Here is a 23,317-nt window from a genome sequence, read left to right on the forward strand (position 1 = left end):
TAAATTGACCTAGGCATATATTTATTAATAAGTACTGTAATTATAAATGCATTTAAAAAGTGTTACAGTGCCTTATGATACTGCAGTAAGAGAGTTTCTTCCCACACAGTCTCCTGAGTTTATACAGAATAGTTAACAATGACATAGCTTCTTCTAAACATCTGGCTCGCAGGCCAGCGATGCCAACAAACAGAACAACAGAATTATATGACCCAAAAAACTGCTGTGCTGGAATGGAACTGTGCCGAAGAAACACAAAACCCTCATTTACCAACAGTTGTAGCGTAATTACAGCCAAAAAACAAATGCTAAATGCCATACTGATAGTTCATAAATATAGTACTTTGGTAGCCACTCAGGCAAGTTGCCCTCACCAGGGAGGTACCGAGATGTGCACATGTACAGCTGTGTTTACAGCTGTTTCTCCTGGAAGAGGATCTGAGCGTACACAGTGTCCGTGCTGGAGGCAGTGGGGTCAGGGCTGGAGGAGGAGGGGGGCTCCGGCCTCGGTCTGACCAGCTCCAGCTCTGCATACGTCAGGCTGTCGTCGTGTGATACTCGAGGCTGGAGGAGGGAGGGAAAGAAAGAGGGCAAAGACATTTCAGGAAAATGTGTACATAATGGGTGTATGCATTCCCATCTGCTTTACATCTCTTACAGCCAACAGTAGTATTCTTTCACTTTCAATGGTAAAGCTTCCCTTGGTGCTTTTCAGCTGCAGAAAGTATTTGTTTACAGGACCTCTGGAACATCCAGTTTACTTGAAAAACATTTGGTACAATATGAGCCCTATCCAGCCTCCTCAGATCCTCCTAGCTGCCCTAATCCAATCAGTATGTTTGTGCTCACATCTGCGCAGCTTTGCTTCACGGCACGAACACAAGAACTATCCGTAGAAATACTGATGATCCTTAGTTTGAGCAGTTTTATTCTCTATATACTTGTTTGACATTTTTATTGTGGATATAAAACCAATGAAGCACTCTAAATAAATAATTGTGTTTGAGGAGCAATAAAGCTAAATAGAATTATCAAGCTCATAACTGAATGAAGACGGAGATGGCAATACACTCCTGTAGACAATCATGCAGTCGTGAAACAAATTCCCTTGCGTTTACCTCAATAACAACTCTGAGCATGAAAAACACATTTTGTAAATGCTAGAGAACACATTTGAACAGATACATTGGGTACAGTTGTTCATTAATTATTTGTTGGAAGATGTGGACATAGTCGTATGATGATTTGAGAACGAGCACACTTACATTTGCAGAACTCCTGAGATGATGCTTTGACCTTCTGGGCTTCTGGGGTCGCTTTGCAGCAACAAGCACTGCAAAACGGAGACGACCTTTTATTGACTTAAAAACAGAGGCCAATAGGAATGTAGAGGGTTTAAAGGGTTGTAGAAAAAAGGGCTTTGTACTGTCATTGTCAACATCAGTGTTGATTTAATCCCAGAGACACTCGGCAGGATTACTCAAATACAGTATCAAGTTTCAGCCCCTGCTGGTTCCTGCTTGTCTTCGGTTAAACTAGCTTTTTTTTCTCATGGAAATCGAAACATGCTGGAGGTATCATGTATGCTTTTGCACATGATGGATACCTTACTTCACTTTAGTTTTCATTACCAAATAATTTGTGTGCTCCCTTAGCCTCCGTGTGGTTCTTATGACCCCACTGTGTTTGCAGAGGAAAGATGAGGACTGGGAATTGAACCATTCTCTGAGGTGACATTATTCAAAACAAAGAATTGTTTTGTGAAAACATTGATCATGTTGATTCATAACAGAGTAGTGCACTGTTCCCTTTGTGAGGACATCCCGATGCAGTGATTGATGTCATGATTACATTTAGTTGTTTTCAACATTTCTCACATTTTTGTGAAACACTCTACAAGTAAAAGCCGTTAAATGAAACATTATTTGGTTAAAGTGCTCATAACTCAGATCCATACTGAGGCCTGTGCCGTGGGGGGGGGGGGTCAAAAGCCAGAAAGTTGGAAACAGCTGAGGAATTTAATCTGTCCCAGAGGTAACATCCTGCCTTCAAAACACCACTTTACCTTTGGCTTGTATATAAGGTGGGGGCACTGCAGGTAGTTTAGGGGGTGGTACTGTGACTCTTCTGCCAGGTTTCGGTCTTGTGTCTTTCCTTTGGGCTCTTGGGGAGGAACTGGAGGAACTGCTGGAGCTGGTAACAGTCTCTCCTGAGCTGCACAGAGGACAGTATTTCATTAGTGCAATAGTTATTTAGATTAATATGTCGCAATTGATCATCTATTATCTTAAGAACGTCTTGTTTCCCACCCAGTAGTCTGAAACCAAGGATATTCAATTAAACATTATGTAAAACTGAAAAGTAGTAAATTATCACGTTTGAAAGGTTAAAGCCAACTGATGTTTGGCAAAGACTTTAAACTTTGAATAACAACATGATTGGTGATCAATGAATCGTGTCGGCAATAGTTTTAATAACCTACTGTACCTGCTTTCTGGACATTTGACCAGAAGGTAACTCGCTGTGGAGAAAAGTAGCAGAAAGAAAATCATGTTAATTTACCAGTTTAGGAATCATGTTGTTTTTTCTGTGAAACTAATTATGTTGTTTACTTTTGAGCCTGTGTCTTCTGTGTAAGTACTGGCAGGCGAGAACCAGGGTGAACAGGAAGATGGACAGCAGGCCCAGTGAGCAGATCAGCACAGCACACAGGTACACATCTACACAACAACAACAACAACAAATAACAACAGCGGCTTTATCAAGGTACGACTTGTATTTGGTAAAGTGAAACAGAAGTAGGGTTCGAGTTGAAAACAATACCTGCAAATAAACGCCACAGTCCGTCACTGCTACCAGTCTCTAGAGTGAAGTGCACTGGAAAAATAAACATTTAAAAAGTCAGTAAAATAGTACAGTGAGGGTAAAAAAACTGCCCAGACTCTTCCTTGTAAAGTGCTGTTGTCTGAGGGCACTGACCCAACACAGCAGACACCCTCAGTGGTTTCCAGAAATATCAAAACTGCACTCATGATGGGCGATTGTGCTGCATCATCAGCCAAACCCACCACACACACACACACACACACACACACACACACACACACACACACACACACACACACACACACACACACACACACACACACACACACACAGAGGCCTGCCTGTATTGCTGTTCTTGGACAGCGTTGGGGGGTTCCCCATTGCTCTGCATCTCCACTTCCTATTGTTGGTTTCTTCACAATCTTTTAATGTTGCAATTTTCCTTTGTGCGGTGCGAATAAGGAAGTCATTGTCAGTGTGTGTCAATGAGTGATGGGTTGTATATAGGTCAGGGGTATTTAGCAAGAGGCTGAGGAGAGGGAACAAGAGGCTATGTACATAAATTACTTAGTCCCTGCTCCCTGTAATGACTTTTTAATATGTCTTTTAACACAGGTTGATAAACATATTAATAAGAAATTATAAGATATGAACTCGTAATTGACTTCTAGCTTGTTTCCAGACTGCTGAGCCGCCTGCAGAATTGTTAAATGTGGCACACTGTTATTTTTCAAGATACTGCTGTGTGATTAGATCTTCACACACCTAATTTTTTCTTAAATACGTATCGGGTCTAAGAAATAAGACTGGTTTGATTATAATAGGGAGGCTTGATAAGAATGCAGTGAAATACCAGAGCTCTGCAATTATTTTTCTAAATGTTTGATGTACATTTTTTTAATGAGACTTGCTGCAATAATAAGCGAGCTTATCTATAACCTTTTAGTGGACTGCATTGCATGGTGTTCCACTTACTATGCCTTATTGCTGTTTAAAACCAAATGAAAAGTAATGACAGACATTTAAGGAAGACAAATTGTCTGATGAGGTGACAGGCTACATTTCACAGGCATCTCTTGACAATGTGAGCAGTTAACAGTTAATGTAAGTAAACCACATATCTAACCTTTACCCCGCGGTTAACCACATGCTAAACCCCCACATCTGATCAGTGAACGCAGCCCCAGGTTAACGTGTTGGGAGCTATTAAAGCACACACTCTGCACAGATGTGTCTACACAAGCTCAAGTTAATTCAAAGAAAAATATACTGCACAGGTATTCAGAAAGGCTGAAGAAACATCAGGTACAGATTTAGGCTCATCTGCTTCCCCCCATCAGTCCAGCTGTGAAGAAAGGACGCAGACAAATGTAACATCCACCGAAGACCGGCAGATTCAAGAAAACTGAGGTCAGAGAGTGTGTCTGATAAGATTTTTTTTAACCATACATATTGTCTATTCATTTGTTTGGTTTGAATATAAGTCTGAAGTTCTGAATTTGGGATTTTCAGCCCCTTGAAAGGACAAGGAAAAACATGTTAAGACTAGTCAAATTATCTCAGTGGGATGTTGCCTTTATTTAGAATTCTTTAGACTTATATCTGCAGACTGAGGGGTTCCCTGGATTACATTTACAACTATTTGTGTTTCTCTATGTTTACCCTTATAATGTCAGCTCTTCTGGTTCTGTGGTCACAGCATGTCGGAGATGCCTGAGGTTGTGTGGCTTCCTAAGTGGGACAGTGCCCTGAATATAGGGCACCACTTACGGCAAAGGGCGTTGTCAGATGGCTTTATCTGACCTTAAATTTCAACTTTTTAGGCATTACATTAGTGAAATAACTTTGTTTGCAACTGTGTCAGGTGTACAGGTATACCTTGTACTGTATGCTATAGCAGCATCTTACATCTCTATCTTTATCCAGTTCATCTTGCAGTGACAGATGGTTTCACTGTCAATCAATCAGATGAAGGATCATACTTCTGAACACTTTTTTAAGTGTTTTATTACATATTGGCACAGACTAAATAGGTTCAAGAGCAACTGAATTCTCCACAACATGTTCTCTTGAGGCTTGCATAAAAGTAAACCCAAAATGCTGACGTCATGTATTTTGAACATAGCCAGCTCAGCAACACTCTGCCTTGTACTCCTCACACTCTTGCACAGAGTGATATTGTTGAGTGCGGTTTGGCTGTGTGAGCTCATTGTTTTCAGATGGAAATGCCTAAGGATTGGGGTCACACTCAAACACACACATGGGCACTACTTACAGCAAACGTAGCTAGAGTCAGAAAATGCATGCAACACATTTGTATTTGGCCTTTATCCTTCAATAAAAACAGTTGCTCCTCCTTTCTTCAGTTATTTCCATTGCCAGATAACACGGGCAGCATGTCTAAGCTGAGGGTGTGCGGCTGTGAGGGAATTCCTTGGAAAGGATTATTCCATGGAAAACATTTTCAGAGGAATAACACAAAAAGTCCCGTTTGCATTTGGCCTACTTTTGTCAGCGAGTTGCGCAAAGGTAGAAAAAGTACCTTTTTTGATATCTTGTCAACAGCCATGACACAAAGCACACTTTCACTGTTTTGTTAGGTTCTCTGCTAATAGTGCAACACTTACTGATTATTTTCTTCTTTTTTTAGACCACATGGTTCTTTTTGGTCTGGCTGTCCACCATACCATCTTGGCTAACACGCCATATTAAACAGCACTTTTACCCAATTATCAAGAAAATGGGCCTGACCCTTTCCCCAGACAAATGTGAACAGTTGTGCAGTGTGTTGCAGTACACCTTTAGTTACCTGTCAGCTGTGTGGTGCTGGTGCCATTAGACGATGCCCTCCATGTGTTTCTGTGCTTGCGAATCTCCTGAACCTTGCAGGAGTAGAAACCCTGGTCCGTCCGGGTCACATTGAGAACCTGCAACCGGTACACCTCTCCCTCCGTTTCCTCAAACAGACGGTACTTTAGTTGGGTGAAACGGCGGGTGTAGTTCCCATAAAGCTTTATTTTCTTTATGCCCAGCTTCACAATCAGAAACTGAGAGGCCTCGAGTGCTGGAGGAGAAGGGGACGGAGAGGAGAGAGGAGGTGCGAGAGTGGGAGCAGCAGGAGGAGAAAAGAACCAGCGGAGGATGAGGACGCTGCCGCTCCTCTTCCTCTGAGACACCATGCAGGACAGGGTCACATTGTCTTTCTCTGTTACCATCACAACAGGCCCGGGGGTCACCGTCACATTAAGGCCATGACAGACCTCTGTTTACAAAAGACACAAGCAGGACACATGGTATGTAAAGTCTTCTTTCTTTGTTGTTGCATACTTTAATTCACTATTGGTTACTTTTGTATATGCGTCTTTATTAAATGGTGTATTCATATTGTTTGTAGCAATACATGTTCTGTTTTATGACAGAATAAAATCAAACCAAACCATAAAACATGGTTTTCCAAACATAAGGACACTCAGTAGGCCTACACTGTGATCTGGTAGCTTGGGTGACCGCTCCCTGCTAGTTAAATTAGTAATTAACTAGAGTTGCTAATGAGCTCCACATGGGAAAAAGTCTGAGTTCATGTTTGATTTCCTGCCAGTTAAACATAATTGTAGCATTTAGACAAAGCATGTTTGTATGCACACCCACAGTGGCTGTTTGGATTTATGATTTATGATTTACTGGTTCTACTTATGTCATTCCATCACTGGATGGGAATTCAGTCTGTAAAAGCTAGAGGGCAGGAGGACTGAGAATCAGAGAGTAAAACAAACTTTCTTTGCCCCCTTTTTTACCTCTGGGTTACGTTTGTCTATAAGAGACATGAAGTCTGGACACAATAAGTGTGATCAGACGAGCAAAGAGACTCTACAGGTGGGAAACATTCATCTTCAGCGTGGTACACCCTGAAACCGGCAAAGACTATCAAGACAAGATAACTGGGACCATCTGGGCTGTTTTGTTTTGTTGCTGTGTTAGTTTGGGAACTCAGGGTCTTTCCTACAAAACGTTATGTGTCAACAAAAGCAGCGACAGCGACTCAAACCAAACACAAAACTGAACATAATCAAAAGATTATAGGGCAGGAAATATGAGTCATAAGTGCACTTTATGGCAGTTTCTAGAATGCAAATTATACTGAGGTTTTCTCTGATCACAGGGAACAAAGTTGCTTAACTCCAAATGTGTTCTTTCATTTTAAACAAAGCCATATTTGCCTAGAAAAATATGTTCTTCTTAAGGTTGACAATAGTTAATGCTCTTGCAACTTTTGGTTGTTTTACAGACTAAGAATACTATGGAGTGTTTTTTGTGTAGGTTTTACATTATTTGTATAAACCAACAAAAAAATAATGTCTGGTTTCACTGGTGCATGTTAGATGATAGATCAAGTTACTACTTCAGACACATTCTCTTTCTTTTCTTGCATGCTTGCTCACTCTCTTACTGGTTATTGCTGTAAACAAAGTGAACTTACCTGTAACCAGAGCCTTAGTCAGGACAAGGACCGCTATAGAGAAGTACATTGTCCACAGTCAGCGAATCCATAAACCCAGACAACTGCAGAGCACTTGCACAAGCAGCTACATTCAAAACAGAGTCTGACTGGACAACCCACCAGAGCCCTCACCCACCATTAACTCTTCTCCTCTTTCTCCTCTTTTCTGTGTAATATGAAACAGTAAATGCTCTGTTCCCACTTAGAAACTCCCACTCACTCTCCCAGTACTCTCTCCCTCTCTCTGACTGTCTCTCCTTCTCTCTCTCTCTCTCTCTCTCTCTCTCTCTCTCTCTCTCTCTCTCTCTCTCTCCTCTCTCTCTCTCTCTCTCTCTCTCTCTCTCTCCCCCCCTTTCTCTCTGTGTCCTGCAAAACGTAGGAAATGTCATTTCCTGTGTTCCTGTGAGAAGTCTTGGACTAAAGCCCAAAACCCCAGAACTCTAAAGCGATGGTCGAGTCTCGTGGTTTGTGTGCGTCTGTCAAAGTGTGTCATTTGGAGAGGCAAAAAGTGCTGAACATGCATTTCCATCACCCAAGTTACTCTCAAAGTCTAGGGGTGAGCCTCATCTGACATCTCCAATCAGAGTAAACAAAGAGCAAATGTTGTATGTTCACGTATGGGAGTTTTATGTTCACATGCATGTGTTCTGTTCATTGTGTGTGTGTGTGTGTGTGTGTGTGTGTGTGTGTGTGTGTGTGTGTGTGTGTGTGTGTGTGTGTGTGTGTGTGTGTGTGTGTGTGTGTGTGTGTGTGTGTGTGTGTGTGTGTGTGTGTGTGTGTGTGTGTGTGTGTGTGTGTGTGTGTGTGTGTGTGTGTGTGTGTGTGTGTGTGTGTGTGTGTGTGTGTGTGTGTGTGTGTTGTGTGTGTGTGTGTGTGTGTGTGTGTGTGTGTGTGTGTGTGTGTGTGTGTGTGTGTGTGTGTGTGTGTGTGTGTGTGGCAACCTCTCCCCGTCTGGACAGAGTGGCATGGGCTTGTCTCTGGCTGTGGTTGTCAGACTGTCCCAGTGGTATGAAGCCTGCTGCTTTATTGAGCAGACTAAACTGCTGAGGCAGGGCTTCTGCTGGCGCTTTGAGCTCTGCCAAAGCCAAATGGAATTACACAACACAGTTAACCCTTCAGGTTGTAGGATATTCTTGAAAAGCATGGATTCAAATGAAAATTCACTGGGTGGGTTAATACAGTAACTTGATCCTCTTTGACAAATTATTTAGTGTTGAATAATTAGTTAATGTATTATATACAGTAGTACAGAAGTTCTTTCAATTGTGGGGCATATGTACATGAGTTCTTTGGACTTTTCAGAAATATGATGTCTTTATTTCTACATCTTTTATCTGGGGTTTCCCTCAAGTTTTCTCTTACATAAGTTGAAGTCTTTGCTCAAGTGGAGGAATCGCTCTCCTCTGCCCTGCAGTGGTCAAAGCAGGTTACTGCTTCTCAGGGGATCAACAACACGTACAGTAGGCTGCTATGAAGCTGGGGACTCTCTGCAGGCATTCTCACCATAGCTGTGTACATTTCCCATGGGTATAATAGGCAAAGACATACACACATGTGTCATTAACAAAATGTTATTTTCCCTTTTTTTGTTTATCAACTCTCTGAGGACATATTATCGTGCTCTCTCAATAACACTTTGTAATTGCCTTATGCACCCTTTCTATGCACTAAAAAGACTGTTCATTGTGAGTCAGACCCAGGGTACATTTCAAGAGTGTAAACAGGATGCCAGTGGCAGTAATATTATATTGTTATTACAGTCTTCTGGGTAGTAAAATGAAATCAACATGCTGCAGGAATATTTTACATTTCCTTTTTGTTTATTCAAAAACCTTTACAATGTGATTCTGAAAGACATTGTGGTGAAATTGTTTGGATGAATTAATTGTTTTTATTGCTTTAATTAGTCCATTCCGCATTACTCTGTATCACAGCAACATTCTCACAAACTTCCAACTTTAAAAATGGAGTACTGTATGAAATGAAACCTCAAAAACAGCAATAATCACATTACCATTGTCTCACTTTGACAAACTAGGCGTTACACCATCTGCAGATATGTCATTGTCACTTCAGGTCTACCAATTTTTCATGCATCACAAAATGAATTAAAAATAAATAAAACTTAAAAAGGCTTGCCAATGTTCATAGCAGAAACCAATGTTTTTCCAAACTACTAAACACTATTGTCACACTGTTGCTTTTCTAATGTATGATAAAATACGTATAGGTTTAGGAGACAATGGGATACTTATTAATGTATACACAAGACACATATCTTAACTTCTCACATTCAAAAGTTAAATGGAATGGTGAACAAAAAATAGCAACAGTGAATCTCCAAAATCAACAGCAGCAATATTTTCACTTGAAGTCGTTCACATACACTTAAAATACTGCATATCTTGATCCATTCATACTGTGCTTTTGGGTACTTTACTTGTCTGTTTAACAGTATCAACCCCTTTAGAAGAAAAAGCTAACAGTCTTTGCTCTCACCAGTCAGACATCTCCATAAAGTCATCCAGTTCACTGATGCTTATTATATCACGGGGCTGACTTTGTGAGTGGGCTGAGTTATCATTTTCACAAACCGGGCTTCCTGCAAGCTGGCTGTTTGTGTCAAACTCTGGGAAGGATTCATATGGGCCATGTGTGTTGTAAACTGTGTTATATGTTTTGTCTTTATCATTAACTGTGTCCATGTATGGAGTCTTCTCTGGGCTGTAGCAATGCCCATCACAGTTCTGTCCCATCTCAGGGGCTGTGTGTCCATAGCTGTGGCTCTGCCTTACAGACTGCTGGTTCTGGTGGACGGTCACAGGGGCCGATAAACTGTGGGAGCGCACAGAGTTGATAGATGGAGCTTGGTAGTCTTTGGGATAACCATGGTTGCCTTGATAAACCCCAAAAGGCTTGCCAGCTGGAGAGACCTGGGACTGTTGTTGAACCTTGACCTGCATGTGTGGTTGGAGCTGAGGTTGTGTGTACGTCTGCTGGGGCGGGGCTCGGGAGGTGCTTTGGCCAGACTCGCGCACATTCAGCTGGACATACTTTCCCGTCTCTGGGTCGAAGAAAGTCTTAGTTTTAACTTGAACCGGCACATCAACCACAAAATACTGACCAGAGCCGAGGTCTTGCAGCACCTTACGCTGGGTCATTGGATAGGAATGGGGGTAGCTTGATTCTACATGGTACTGTGTCACTGGAGCTGGAGCTGGGTGTTTGGCATGATGGAGAGTGGGAGAAGAAGAAACATGAGCAACTGTCTTAAGAGCAGAAGTGTGGGAAGCAGAGCCAGCAGCATTAGGCGGGGCAACAGTGATGGAAACGGGGGCAGTGGCATGAGGTGATGCAACTGCGAGGGAGATAGGACCAGTGGCATGGGGGGAAGCATAGCTGTGAGAAGATTGGTGCTTAGAGTGTAAAGAAGCCATGCCAGACCCCGCTGCTGGAGCATGCGCGAGGGAGACAGGTGAGGAAAAATGAGGGGAAGCCACAGCTCGGCGGAAGTTGGAGCATACCTCAATGGAGGAAGGAATATTGGCGTCTTCTTGAAGAGATTTCTCAACTCCAACAGGGCTGTCTGCTACCGTTTTGGAGATATCCTTCTTTATTCTATGAGTTGTCAACCTTTTTGCTCTTCGCAAGGCTTTCTCACTCTTTGGAGGAACAGTTGGAGGCTTGCCCGTAGAACGGGACATATCACTGCTGTAGCTACAGGACGATTCTGGTCTCTCGTAGTCATACAGGCCTCGTAGGTCTGCAAGGTCTGCTGCACTGGTGGCACAACTCTCGCCATCCTCGGACATGTTGCTGATGACGGAGCGAGAGTCGTCTTCATCTAGAACAATGCTCCTCCTTGAGTACGGTCTGTGCTGGGAGAGATGGGCTGAGTAATCTTGAGATGAATATGGATAAGTGGAGGATTCTTTGATAGCAGCAAGTCTGTTTAAACCTGTGTCAGGAGTACCAGCGCTGCGTCTCATTATCTCCTGCTCTTCATCTCCTCTCTCCAGGGGTGATCCTACCCGGAAATCCTCTCCAAAGCTTTTATGGAGGCGTGGTTTGACCGACTTGGTGAGGGAGGAACCTCTGAAAGTGTTGTCCTTCACCCTGAACATTGAGGGCTTGACTCCCAGAGCAGGAGAGGAGCTGTTTGAGCGGGGCAAAGATAGTGCTGGAGATGCAGCTGCATGTGGCCTGTAAGACCTCGTGTAGCATCCTGAGTCCTCGGCTGACCCAAGCCCGGAGGGATTCTGTCTTTGTTGAGAAGGTGAAGGGGAGCACAGCTGTCTTTCTCTGGGTTTCTTCTCTGAATCTGTTGAGGTGATGGCATAGTACTGGAGGGAATCCATCTTTGCTGTTGCTCTTTTCTGCTCCTCCATCTGAGTGGCTCTCTCCGTTTCTCTGTGATCAGTAAACGTGTGATCTTTCTCTTCCCTCCTCTGAGCCCTGATCTCCTCTTCTCTTTGAGTTTGCATCCGTTCTCTTGCCACTCTCTTCCCCTCCTCTTTTATTGCTGCTTGGCTTTCCTCAATGAGTCTGGTCATCTCCTCTTTGGCTCTCCGTTCTTCTCTTTGTTTTATAAGTGCTTTTTCAACAGCTATCTTCTCGTCCTCCTCTCTCTGAGTTCTCATCCATTCTTCCCTTTTCTGCCTCTCTCTCCTCTGCTCTTCAATCTTCTGATCTGCTTTCTCTTTCATCTGTGTGATTCTTTCCTCCTCCGCATTTCGAGCAGCTTCCTTCTCCTCAATCTGTTTGGCTCTCCTCTGCTGCTCCTCTTGAACAGCTTTCTCCTCTTGCTGTCTCCTCCTTTTCTCCTCATTTTCTTTGAGCAACTCTTCCTCCTTTCTTAATGTTGCTCTTCTCTCCTCTTCAACCTTTGTTCTCCTCTTCTCCTCAATTTCTTTTATTCTCCGTTCTTCTTCTATTTGTTTTGCTCTGGTCGCCTCTTTTTCTTGAGATGCTTTTTCTTCTTCTGCTCTTCTTTCTGCTGCTCTCTGTTTTTCCCGCCTCTCCTTGATTTTAGCAGCAATGGCCTCCCGTTCCCTTATTCTCCTCTCCTCTTCTCTCTGAGCAGCTCTCCTCTCTTCTTGAGCCAGAGAAGCTCTATTTTCCTCTATCATTTGTTTAACTCTCATTTCTTCTGCTCTTTTCTCCTCCTCAATCCTAGAAGCTTCTTTTTCCTCAAACTGTTTTGCTCTACTACGCTGTTGTGCCTCGATTTCCTCATGCCGAGTTGCAAGCATTTTTTGACTCCTTTCATCTTCCCCAATGTTAGCCAGTGCATTTTCAATCTTCCCATCTTTTCTTGGAGTTGCTGTGGTGTCTTCTACACTGTACCCTTCTCCCACAACGTGTTCAGGTGGATTGGAGCTATCCATTGTCTTGAGGTGTTGTGATGCAGAATTGCTTCGTAGCCTGTTGACTGAGGTTGTTGATAGCGACGGAGGATTATTTGGCTGATGAATGTTTTGTTCTTCTTGACAAACTCTTTGGTTATCAGTTCCAGCCACTTGTTTTTCACTTCTCTGGTTCGAAAGATAATTTGTTGGTGACTTGCTTGTTTCTTTGAGTTGTTGTGCTTGTTTTGAATCTAATATACCTTTATTGGCTTTGGCAGCCATTTGCATTTTGTCTTGTCTTTCTTTGTCGCCCAACTTGAACATCCCCGTCCTTTGGTGTTCTTTCTCTGTAATTGGAAATACTACAGGTTTGGGCTCTTTGTTCAACTTGGAGTTGACCTCCGTCTTTTTTGGCACGCTTTTCTGTTTCACAGGGAGGACTTGTGGGTCAGCAGTGAACACCGGACGTCTGCTATGGCGAGTCTGTATTATTGGAAATAATCCCTCCTTTTTGTTAGGCGGGAATTCCTGAATTGGGTTTGCTTCATCTTCTGAAACAATAACTTTTAACCTGGCATAGTCTGCAAGTGCTGATATCTCAGGTATTGTGGATACTCTTTGTTTTGGCTTTGGTTTAACTTGAGGTTTTTCCTTATCTGTATCCTCATATGTTGGGTGGGTATTTCTTGAGCTCTGCCTTTCCCTTGCTGATAAACTGGGCTGCTTCACTGTTTGATGTTTTCTGATGTGAACAGCTTGACTGGCTTCTGTCTTCTCATTTGTATTACTCTGTTTCTCTGTGGGACCATCACTCTGTTTCAAAGCCAGGTTATCTTCTGTTTTCCCGTTTTTCCTTTTCACATTATCATCTTGAACTTTTTCTGAACTTGTTTCCACTGTTTTCCTTTCACTTTGATCAACCACATGTTTTTCTTCATTGCATGATTTATTGCTGATAGCTGCCTTGTTTGGTAGTAATCCTGGAAGTTCCTTTTCTTTTGAAACCGCATCTGACGTAACTTCAACATTTGTACAGTTTTGTGTGTCATCATTAGTTTCTGATACCCCTTGTACTTGGAAGTAGTCTCCCACCATTGGTTGTTTCTTTAAATCGTCTACTGTTTCTCTCATATTGACTCTTTGAGGCTGTCCTTTTTCAGCCTGAGTGTTCTCAATGGTTGTGTTTATGCTGTTTTCTTGATTGCTGACTTTCAGTGAATCAGAAAGCCTTTTAACACTGGACAACACACTTTGTACTGTCCATTTTTCTTCCAAACTGTCTTGTGCCTGCTTCTCACTGTTTGCTGGAGCAAGGACTTTGCTTCTGTCTTCAGTGTTTAAAGTTTTTACTTTTTCTCCAAGACTGGATTGTCCATCTTGTTTAAACCCATCCAGTGCAAGTACATCAGAGGGGATAGTGGTGACACTATGTTTTCCCACCATTTTCAGGTTGATCTTTTCAGTTATTGCGGGCACAACTCTGATGGCAGTGCTACCTATATTCACATTAACATCATCTTGGTTATTTTTTTCCATGTGTGTCTCTTCATACTGATGTTTTGGAGACACATGGGTGTTTTCATTCTCAGTTAAATTAATTGAGGGACTGATTTTGATGAATGGCTTTGGTGGTGTAGAGTCACACATGTTTTCTTCCACTAGGGGTGCACTGTTGCCATCTATGTTTCTGCTTTTGGATGGATTTCTGACAGTTGACATTTCTTCTTTTGCTGACGGCTGGATGTCATGTTTTATCAGAGTTTCAGCATCAGCACCATTTGTGTTCTCTATCACTTTGGGCTTGGAGTTGTTGTTGGTATATGTTGTTGGACGATCGTTTTGTTCGGTACTAATCTTTACTTTATCTTTTCTCCTGCTTTTTGCTGAGTTTTCTCTTGCCGTTTCTTTTGTTTGATCTTTAATTTTATTTGCCATTATGTCCTGTTTGTAGAGAAGGGGTTGCGATTCAGCCAACACTTTATTTTTAGCAAGTTCAGTGACTGTGGAGGGTGCACCTTTTTCAACCAGGGATTTTACAATTATAGTAGAACTCTCCTGCTGGAGATTAGTATTTTTCTCTGTGACAGTCTCAGACACATTTTTCATTCTAGCTTCTAGGGTTGAAGTTTCTTGCCTGTTTTCGTGATGATTATTCATACCAACATTAGTTTGATCTTCCTTCTTTGTAGAATGAGTGTTCCGTAGAACTTCAACCTTTGGCTTTACCATGCTAAGTTCCATTGAAGATGTATTTCCTTTACTTACTTCCAGACCCGAGCTGGAATTACATTTATCTAGCTCTGAATTATTGCAATCTTTACGATTAATTTGTTCTAGAGTGCTCATATTACTCTGACCTTTGTCCATAGATTGCTTTCTTTCTCGCACACTAACCATTATTCCTGTGATCTTCAAGCTCTCATCAGCTACTAGGGTCTCGTTCTGACCAAAGACAATATTTAGTGAATGTGCTGAGTCCTCATGTACAGCTTCATGTTTAATTTCCGTCTCTTCTGTCATCATAGGTTTTGAGCTTTCAGATTCAACCGCAGCTATAGCTATTGATGCCTCCTCTTTCTTCTTGTTGAGATGTTCAGTTTTTACATCAACATTGTCTTTTAGTCCCTCTTTCTGCCTTGAGCTTTTTCCTTGATCTGCATCCTGTTTTTCTTGCTTGTTTTTGGGTGTCTGCTCCTTACTTTGTATTGGTGACTTAATTCCAGTTTGATTCTCTTTCTTTTGATTTTCAACCAATCCCTCATTTGCGCTCATGTTATAACTTCTATCTTTTGTGTTTTTTGATGTTTTGGGCCCATTGTCATTGCTCTTAATTAGTTCTTCATGGCACAATAACTTACTGGAGATTGCGGCAGAGTTAAGTGGGATTGAAGCAGAGCTTGGAGGTGAAAAATATTTGACTGGATCCATCTGTATTTCTGAAGGCTCCATCCGGTGCTTTAGAGTGTAATTACTGGACATTTCATGTTTTTTAGACATTTCCTGTGCTGGTGGCCTCTGTCGTATAATCATACTCTGACTACCTGATAACTGCCTGGCAGGATTTTTGGACATAAACCCTTCTCTTACTGCAAACCCCTTTTCCTTGATGGCTGAAATTTCTTTTTCAGCATGGGCTTTTATCCTTGAGGTCAGAATCTCCTGTTTGGTCTGTGCTCTCTCTTTGCTGGACAATGCTCTGGGAGGGGTGAAGTGTGAACCTTTATCTGAACCTTCATTTCGCTCGAAGGGGAACAGTTTAGGCGGATGAGAATCTCTTTGTTCTGAAATATCAGTGTGTTTCAGAGGGTCAGATTTCTTCGACTTTTCAAGACTGTCAGATTTCTTCGACTTTTCAAGACTGTCATCCTTAACTTTATCAGTAACATTGTCAGTGATTGCTGTTTCATCTTCATTGAAAGGTAAATAATTACCACCAGATAATTTGAATTCCTTTGATGACTCACTATAAACATACTGACTATCTGTCAACTCCTTAGGTTTCAAGCTGCCTGCTTCATCCTCATTCTGTGTGTTATCTGTTGCAACTCTGCTTGTCGGACTAGATTTATTTTTTGTTTCAACTTCATCAAGAGATACAACTGGTATTTCATCAACGTCATTTGAAGAAACATTTCCTGCTGCCAACACGTTGTTGCTGGTTGGTGAAGTTGTATCAATAAAACCATATTTCGCTCGAAGACGCACATATTCATTAACCCCACTATTAACTTGATCTAAATATTGCTTGCTTAAAACTGAGTCATCCCTCTGTTGATGCATTTGTGTTGACTGCTGTTGATCTGCATTTGTATTGATATGTATCTTTAAACAATCATCTGTCTTACTCCCATTTTCTTTTCTTAGAACTGTATTTCTGACTTTCTCCTTTTGCTCTCCTCTCATTTTCTCTTTTATTTTAGCCAATTCAGCTTTAGCTTTAGCCAACTCTGTCTTAACTATCTCAACTCTATCAGGCTCTCTTTTGACCTGCTGTGTCACTGGCGACCTTTCATGCATATTATCTTCTTTAGCTAGCTCAACTTTGGTTAGTTCTAACTTTGCCTGCTCTGCCTTTATGTCTTTAGCTTTACTTATCTGAGTTGAAGGTTGCTCGGCAGATTCTCGACTAGCATTTATTGAATCTTTCAAAACTGTCTCTTGTTTTACATCTTCAACTTGAACGTGATTTATTAGGACATTTTCCATTTTAACTACCTTAGTGTTATTTTGGTCGAATTGAACTTGTTTCTCTTGTGTCTGCTCTAGTTTAGCTTGTTCTGTTTTAGATTTTAGCTTTTTTGTCTGCTGTAGTTTAGCTTGATCTGCTTTAACTTGTTGCTCTTGTATTTGCATGATTTCAGCTTGTTTTGCTTGATCTTTTTGCCCTTCTATCTGCTTTAATTTAGCTTGTTCTTCTTTAGCTTGTCGCTCCCGTAACTGCTCTTTAGCTTGTTCTGCTTTAGCTTGTTGCTCTTTTATCTGCTCTAGCTTAGCTTGTTCTGCTTTAGCTTGTTCCTCTTTTATCTGCTCTAGCTTAGCTTGTTCTGCTTTAGCTTGTTGCTCTTGTATCTGCTCTAGTTGAGCTTGTTCTGCTTTAGCTTGTTGCTCTTGTATATGCTCTAGTTTAGCTTGTTCTGCTTTAGCTTGTCGCTCTTCTATCTGCTCTAGTTGAGCTTGTTCTGCTTTAGCTTGTCGCTCTTCTATCTGCTCTAGCTTAGCTTGTTCTGCTTTAGCTTGTTGCTCTTTTATCTGCTCTAGTTGAGCTTGTTCTGCTTTAGCTTGTTGCTCTTTTATCTGCTCTAGCTTAGCTTGTTCTGCTTTAGCTTGTTCCTCTTGTATCTGCTCTAGCTTAGCTTGTTCTGCTTTAGCTTGTTCCTCTTGTATCTGCTCTAGCTTAGCTTGTTCTGCTTTAGCTTGTCGCTCTTCTATCTGCTCTAGCTGAGCTTGTTCTGCTTTAGCTTGTTGCTCTTTTATCTGCTCTTGCTTAGCTTGTTCTGCTTTAGCTTGTTGCTCTTCTATCTGCTCTAGCTTAGCTTGTTCTGCTTTAGCTTGTTGCTCTTTTATCTGCTCTAGTTTAGCTTGTTCTGCTTTAGCTTGTTGCTCTTGTATCTGCTCTAGCTTAGCTTGTTCTGCTTTAGCTTGTTGCTCTTTTATCTGCTCTAGCTTAGCTTGTTCTGCTTTAGCTTGTTGCTCTTGTATCTGCTCTAGCTTAGCTTGTTCTGCTTTAGCTTGTCGCTCTTCTATCTGCTCTAGCTTAGCTTGTTCTGCTTTAGCTTGTTGCTCTTTTATCTGCTCTAGCTTAGCTTGTTCTGCTTTAGCTTGTTGCTCTTTTATCTGCTCTAGCTTAGCTTGTTCTGCTTTAGCTTGTTGCTCTTTTATCTGCTCTAGCTTAGCTTGTTCTGCTTTAGCTTGTTGCTCTTGTATCTGCTCTAGCTTAGCTTGTTCTGCTTTAGCTTGTTGCTCTTGTATCTGCTCTAGCTTAGCTTGTTCTGCTTTAGCTTGTTGCTCTTGTATCTGCTCTAGTTGAGCTTGTTCTGCTTTAGCTTGTTGCTCTTTTATCTGCTCTAGCTTAGCTTGTTCTGCTTTAGCTTGTTGCTCTTTTATCTGCTCTAGCTTAGCTTGTTCTGCTTTAGCTTGTTGCTCTTTTATCTGCTCTAGCTTAGCTTGTTCTGCTTTAGCTTGTTGCTCTTTTATCTGCTCTAGCTTAGCTTGTTCTGCTTTAGCTTGTTGCTCTTTTATCTGCTCTAGCTTAGCTTGTTCTGCTTTAGCTTGTTGCTCTAGTTGAGCTTGTTCTGCTTTAGCTTGTTCCTCTTTTATCTGCTCTAGCTTAGCTTGTTCTGCTTTAGCTTGTTGCTCTTTTATCTGCTCTAGCTTAGCTTGTTCTGCTTTAGCTTGTTGCTCTTTTATCTGCTCTAGCTTAGCTTGTTCTGCTTTAGCTTGTTGCTCTTTTATCTGCTCTAGCTTAGCTTGTTCTGCTTTAGCTTGTTGCTGTTGTAATTGCTCTAGCTTAGCTTGTTCTGCTTTAGCTTGTTGCTGTTGTAATTGCTCTAGCTTAGCTTGTTCTGCTTTAGCTTGTTGCTGTTGTAATTGCTCTAGCTTAGCTTGTTCTGCTTTAGCTTGTTGCTGTTGTAATTGCTCTAGCTTAGCTATTTGAGCTTTAGCTGATTGCTTGTGTATCTGCTCGAGTTTAGCTTTTTCTGCTTTTATACGCTCTGCTTCAGCCTGTTCAGCTTTAACTCTTTCTGTTCTGATTTGTTCTCCCTCCATTCTCCCTTTTTCAAATTGATCTGCTTTTGCCTTTTCTCCCGCAATTTGCTCTGCTTCAATCTTTCCTCTTCTGGCCTGTTCAGCTCTAGCCTGCTCTGCCTTTGCCAGTTCAGCTTTTATGTGTTCTTCTTTTAGCCTCTCTGCTTCAGCTTGTTTTACTTTGACCTGGTCATTTTTCTGTAATTTGGTTTGCTCTGACTTTGTCTGTTCATCTCTGGCACACTCAGGTAGATTTTGTCTAGACTTTTCTTGTATTTGCTCCTCTGTTTTCATATGTTTTGTTTTAACCCGCTTGTGCTCTGTTAGCTCTGCTTTGGCCTGTTCTGCTTTGCCTTTCTCCAAACCAATCTGCCCTGCTAAAATTAACCTAGCTGACTCCCTGTTGGGCTTATCCAGTTGAGCCCAGTGTTGTGCCTTTGCCAGCTCTGCTTGGTTGTGTTGTGCTTTGATATCCTCTGCTCTGATCTGTTCAGGCCTAATCTCAATAAAATGTCTATCTTTCACCTGGTTAGCCATTGTGGGGGCAAATGCATTGCCAGGATTAGATAATGAACATTTCTGCCTATTTGGTTCCAACTGTGGTTTAATTTCTATTGGCTGCTGACTTTGCAATTCATACACCTTTAGATTTGGCATATATTGTTTCCTCTGAGCTGTTTCTTGCATGAGGGTACTGATGTCTTTATTGAAATTCAACGTGTGTTGGTTTTTATATTGTTGATCAGCATATCTGTCATTATTCTGTGTCAAATAATCATCTTTCAGTTCATTTCCATCATTGTGTCCATAATACATTTGAAGTGCATATTTGTCCTTAAAAGCTCCAAGGTGTTGTCCATAATATGCTGGGTTTTCTATACTGTCATTACTCAATGGAGCATTTAGTTTCTCAAATTCTTTATTTACACTCTGCTGATTTTGTCTGTATTTGTAACTTGGTGAATTGAGTTCCTCCTTTATTATGGCTGCTCTTTGGGAAGCCTGTGCATGTTGGTCTTTTTCCATTAAAGCAGTTATCTCTTGTTTCCATGGAGAGATTGCTTTCAGATTGTCTGTGTCTTGGCTGTTTGTCATTATCCACTTATCATGTGAGGACATATTACTGTCATCATATTGTTTGTCTTTGAGCTGCTGATATCTATCCACTTTTGTGAATTCCCTTTCCACTGTTTGATTTAAATGTTGCTCAGCATTTGCCTTACTTTTTACGTTTTCTTTGTGTTGAAAGTTGTCAGCATTTACCCGTGGTGTTTCTGTAGCTGTATAGGATTGTTTAAACTTGTATACATCACCTCCCGGAGATTCTACATTATCTATCCCGCCTTCCTTATAGGGAGTAAACGACAATTCTTCATAGAGATTCTGTCCATTAGCAGGAAGATTTTGAGCATAATTTTCAGGTTTAAGGTCAGTGAAGCCTGAGTGTTGAACCATCTCACTTTGCATCTGAGCTGTTTGGTAATTACTTGTGATTTGGCCTATATGTTCAGGTTGAGAATTTTGTTTTGAAAGCATCAATCCAGAGCTATGATAGAGGTTTGCATATTGATCTGAGGCAGCATTAGTCCTGGTGGATTCCTCTACCTGGAGAAATTGAATGTCTGGATCTGGAAAATCAGGGATGTCTCTCACAGTGTCTCTTGGCTCCTGGGTAGAGGGATGTATGTTTTTCTCAAATGTCTCCAAGCCTTTGAATTTGGTAGGACTGTAGGTGCTTTTGACTCTTTTCCTATTATCTTTGAGATTGAAGAGTAGGCTGCTGGCTCTGGATCTGTAGCTGGACATCCTAATATCAGGAGTGGCTCCTCTGCTTTCTGCTCGCACTGGAGCATGCTCCACAGGTTGAGGAGAAACTGCATCCTGTCCGACCTCTGATGTCTCTGCTTCTTGATGTGCATAAACTAAAGGCGTGAGCAGATGGCTGATGTTGAAGGGGGTCGTCCTTGTGGTACCACTGGTAACATTTGGTGCCATTGATTCTGCATTGTTGATTATTGAATTGTCATTGCTACAAAGCCCTCCCGGTTGATTTGTTGTCATCCCTGTTATACGATTTTGCTCCATCATTTTTATTTTCTGTTGAAGGGCTTTGACTGAGCTTATGGTGTCCTGGACACGTCGAGACATCTCACTGGAAGGTGACGCAGTTGATGGCCTTTGTGGTGGAAGCTTGTTAGTTCCTAGGCTCTGTGTACGCTTTCTGTGGGGGTAATGACCAGTCAACTCCGACTCACAGCGTTTCTCCACAGCAGGAGCTTTCTGCATCATTGTAGATGTTGAAGTGGATCGTTGATGAGTGGGAGGAACAACAGGTGCCAAGTTATTCCTCTGGTCTCTGATAACCCTCTCACCAAACTGATAAGGACCCTGTGGTTGGGCCTCCAGTGAAAGCTCCTTGTACATCGGTGTCTCATACCATTTAGGAAACTCCGAACTGTGCATAAACCCTGAGACTCCTCCTTGTGAGAAGGGAAACCTGTTATAGTCCCTCCATACCTTGAAGGGACTAAACTCACTGTGTATAAAGAAGTTAGAGTTACAGTTGACCTGAGCGGACATGCTGTGATTACTATGGGAAGAGCTCATAAAAGAGGATGCCGAATTCATGTCAGACACTGCTGCCACTTTAGAGGAGTACAAGTTAGTGTCTTGGGAGGCAAATGTGTCATATGAAGGGAACTGACCACTATTAACGTTTTGCTGGTAAGGAGTAGAAAACTCTGTAAGTTCCCTTTGGATACTCATCAGAGCCGATTTATCCCAGCTTGTCTCATCATTCCACTCTCTGGGTTTACCATCCGCCACTGCTCCATCCCTTTGTCCCTCAGAGTTAAAAGCTCTGATCAGAGAGGATACTCTTGAACGGCTTCTGCGTTGCTGTGAATTCAACTCTGTGGCTCCATTACTGAGAAGAGACAACTGTTCTTGCCCCAGAGTTTCCCGCTGTTGAGAGGTTTCCACAAAGGATTGCTGGAATGAGGCAGAAACCCTCCCCTTTGTCTTCTCTCCATAAACCTCCCACTGTGGATTTTTCTGGATCTCGGCCCCATACATTCCTCCATGGATCATGTCCTGTCCATACTGCTGCATCCTGAGCGTGAAGCTCTCATTTGAAGTACTTTTAAGGTTCTCCCTCTCTCTGTCGTCTCTGTTCTGGCCACTCTCGTTAAATGCCAGCTGTCTGTCTCTCTGGACGCAGGGAGAAGATGAACAGAGGTCCGAGTCATTATAAACAGCCTCATCTCCAATGCAGAGACTCCTAAATGCTCGATCTGTCAAATTGCTGACCTCACGGTCAGTCTCATCCAGAAGGGACCCACCGCTGGAGGTATCACTGTAACCTCCATCGCTGTGCTTTCGATGCCCGCCACTTTTTCGGCCTGAGCAGCGCTTCTCAACTGAGGTCATGATGCAGGTTTGCAAGCAAGGATCTCGGTCTTCCGTTGTTCAGTCATTCATGCAAACACCGACCTTGAAATGATTCACTCCGCCTGCTGCTTGAGCTACAGGACTCTAAGTTTGGGACCTCTTTGTCAGGGTTTTTATGTTGGACAGCTGGTAGCTCCTAAGTCATTGTGCCTTTTAGATGGCCTCTGTCCAAAAAAATCCTGGAATTTGTTCTTTTCCTAGAGGAGAAAATGAAGGAGAATTAGCCTGGACATGCACTCACATAACCTTTCATAGAAAGTGTTTTCAATTGTGTTTACATGATGTGCGTGTGTAATGTATTTCAACCCGATCCAAAGCCTGGGTATACATGTTTTTTCTTAAGCGGGATCATTTTACAAGCTTTAACTCATTTGTTGGGGTGCTTATTTTATTATAGTTGACCCTGATAAGAAGCTTTCTCCCTTTGCATTAGGCAGCAATGTACTGTATGTGGCTCTCAAAACAGCCCTGTAAATCCTTCCACTCAATCACCATGACCTTTAGAGACATGTTGTAAATAAGACTACACTGTTGCTAGGCACAGTGATGACAACTTCACGCGAGTTATTTTGAGAAAGCAGGATGCGGCCGTACAAACTTCGATACAACACACACATATCTTTTTTTTGTTGGTGTTTTACCTTTAGAATAAAAAAACTAGATATTGACATTGGTTTCATTGAAAGAGTCCTTCATTGAAAGAGTCCTGGTTATGACCAGTCAATTGAAGTCAAACCTCTTTGTTTTTACCACAGAGCAGGTGCAAAGCAGATTGCATAGAATTGCTCCTATCATTACCAAATATATATAAAAAAAAGTGTATAAAGCGTAAAACAATTAGCAGAGTTAATAGGTTAGTGGTTATTTCTGCCCAACATTTTTTTTCATGAATATCTGTTTTACCCTATATCCATAATATAAAACAAACAAGGCCGTGCATATGAAGGTT

General features: G+C 41.9%; 2 protein-coding genes and 1 long non-coding RNA gene across 4 annotated transcripts in view; 1 reads left to right on the forward strand and 2 right to left on the reverse strand.

The window, feature by feature from the left end:
• On the reverse strand, positions 1–7,552 carry vstm4a (V-set and transmembrane domain containing 4a). Its single transcript, XM_034201758.1, has 8 exons — positions 7,304–7,552; positions 5,636–6,088; positions 2,824–2,877; positions 2,613–2,720; positions 2,488–2,521; positions 2,066–2,214; positions 1,266–1,333; positions 1–564 (listed from the first exon to the last, which is right to left on the reverse strand). The coding sequence occupies exons 1-8, from the start codon at positions 7,350–7,352 to the stop codon at positions 412–414; spliced, it is 1,068 nt and encodes a 355-aa protein (XP_034057649.1). The 5' UTR covers positions 7,353–7,552; the 3' UTR covers positions 1–411.
• LOC117536758 overlaps positions 2,212–23,317 on the forward strand; it is a 27,130-nt gene continuing 6,024 nt past the window's right edge. Inside the window, exons 1-3 of one of the 2 annotated variants that reach the window (XR_004567616.1) lie at positions 2,212–2,712; positions 4,167–4,236; positions 5,859–6,119. This is a non-coding gene — a long non-coding RNA (uncharacterized LOC117536758). Of the gene's footprint in view, positions 4,237–5,858; positions 6,120–23,317 lie in introns of both variants that reach the window. The other variant, XR_004567615.1, reaches the window with a different exon arrangement.
• Positions 9,124–23,317, reverse strand: part of LOC117536751 (titin homolog) — a 15,760-nt gene continuing 1,566 nt past the window's right edge. The window contains exon 2 of the mRNA XM_034201749.1: positions 9,124–22,565. Coding sequence (XP_034057640.1) covers positions 9,820–22,347 — 12,528 coding nt within the window. The 5' untranslated portion in view covers positions 22,348–22,565 and the 3' untranslated portion in view covers positions 9,124–9,819. The remainder of the gene's footprint in view (positions 22,566–23,317) is intronic.

This window comes from Gymnodraco acuticeps, unplaced genomic scaffold, assembly GCF_902827175.1.
Source record: "Gymnodraco acuticeps unplaced genomic scaffold, fGymAcu1.1, whole genome shotgun sequence".
In the NCBI taxonomy this organism is placed as follows: Eukaryota; Metazoa; Chordata; class Actinopteri; order Perciformes; family Bathydraconidae; genus Gymnodraco; species Gymnodraco acuticeps.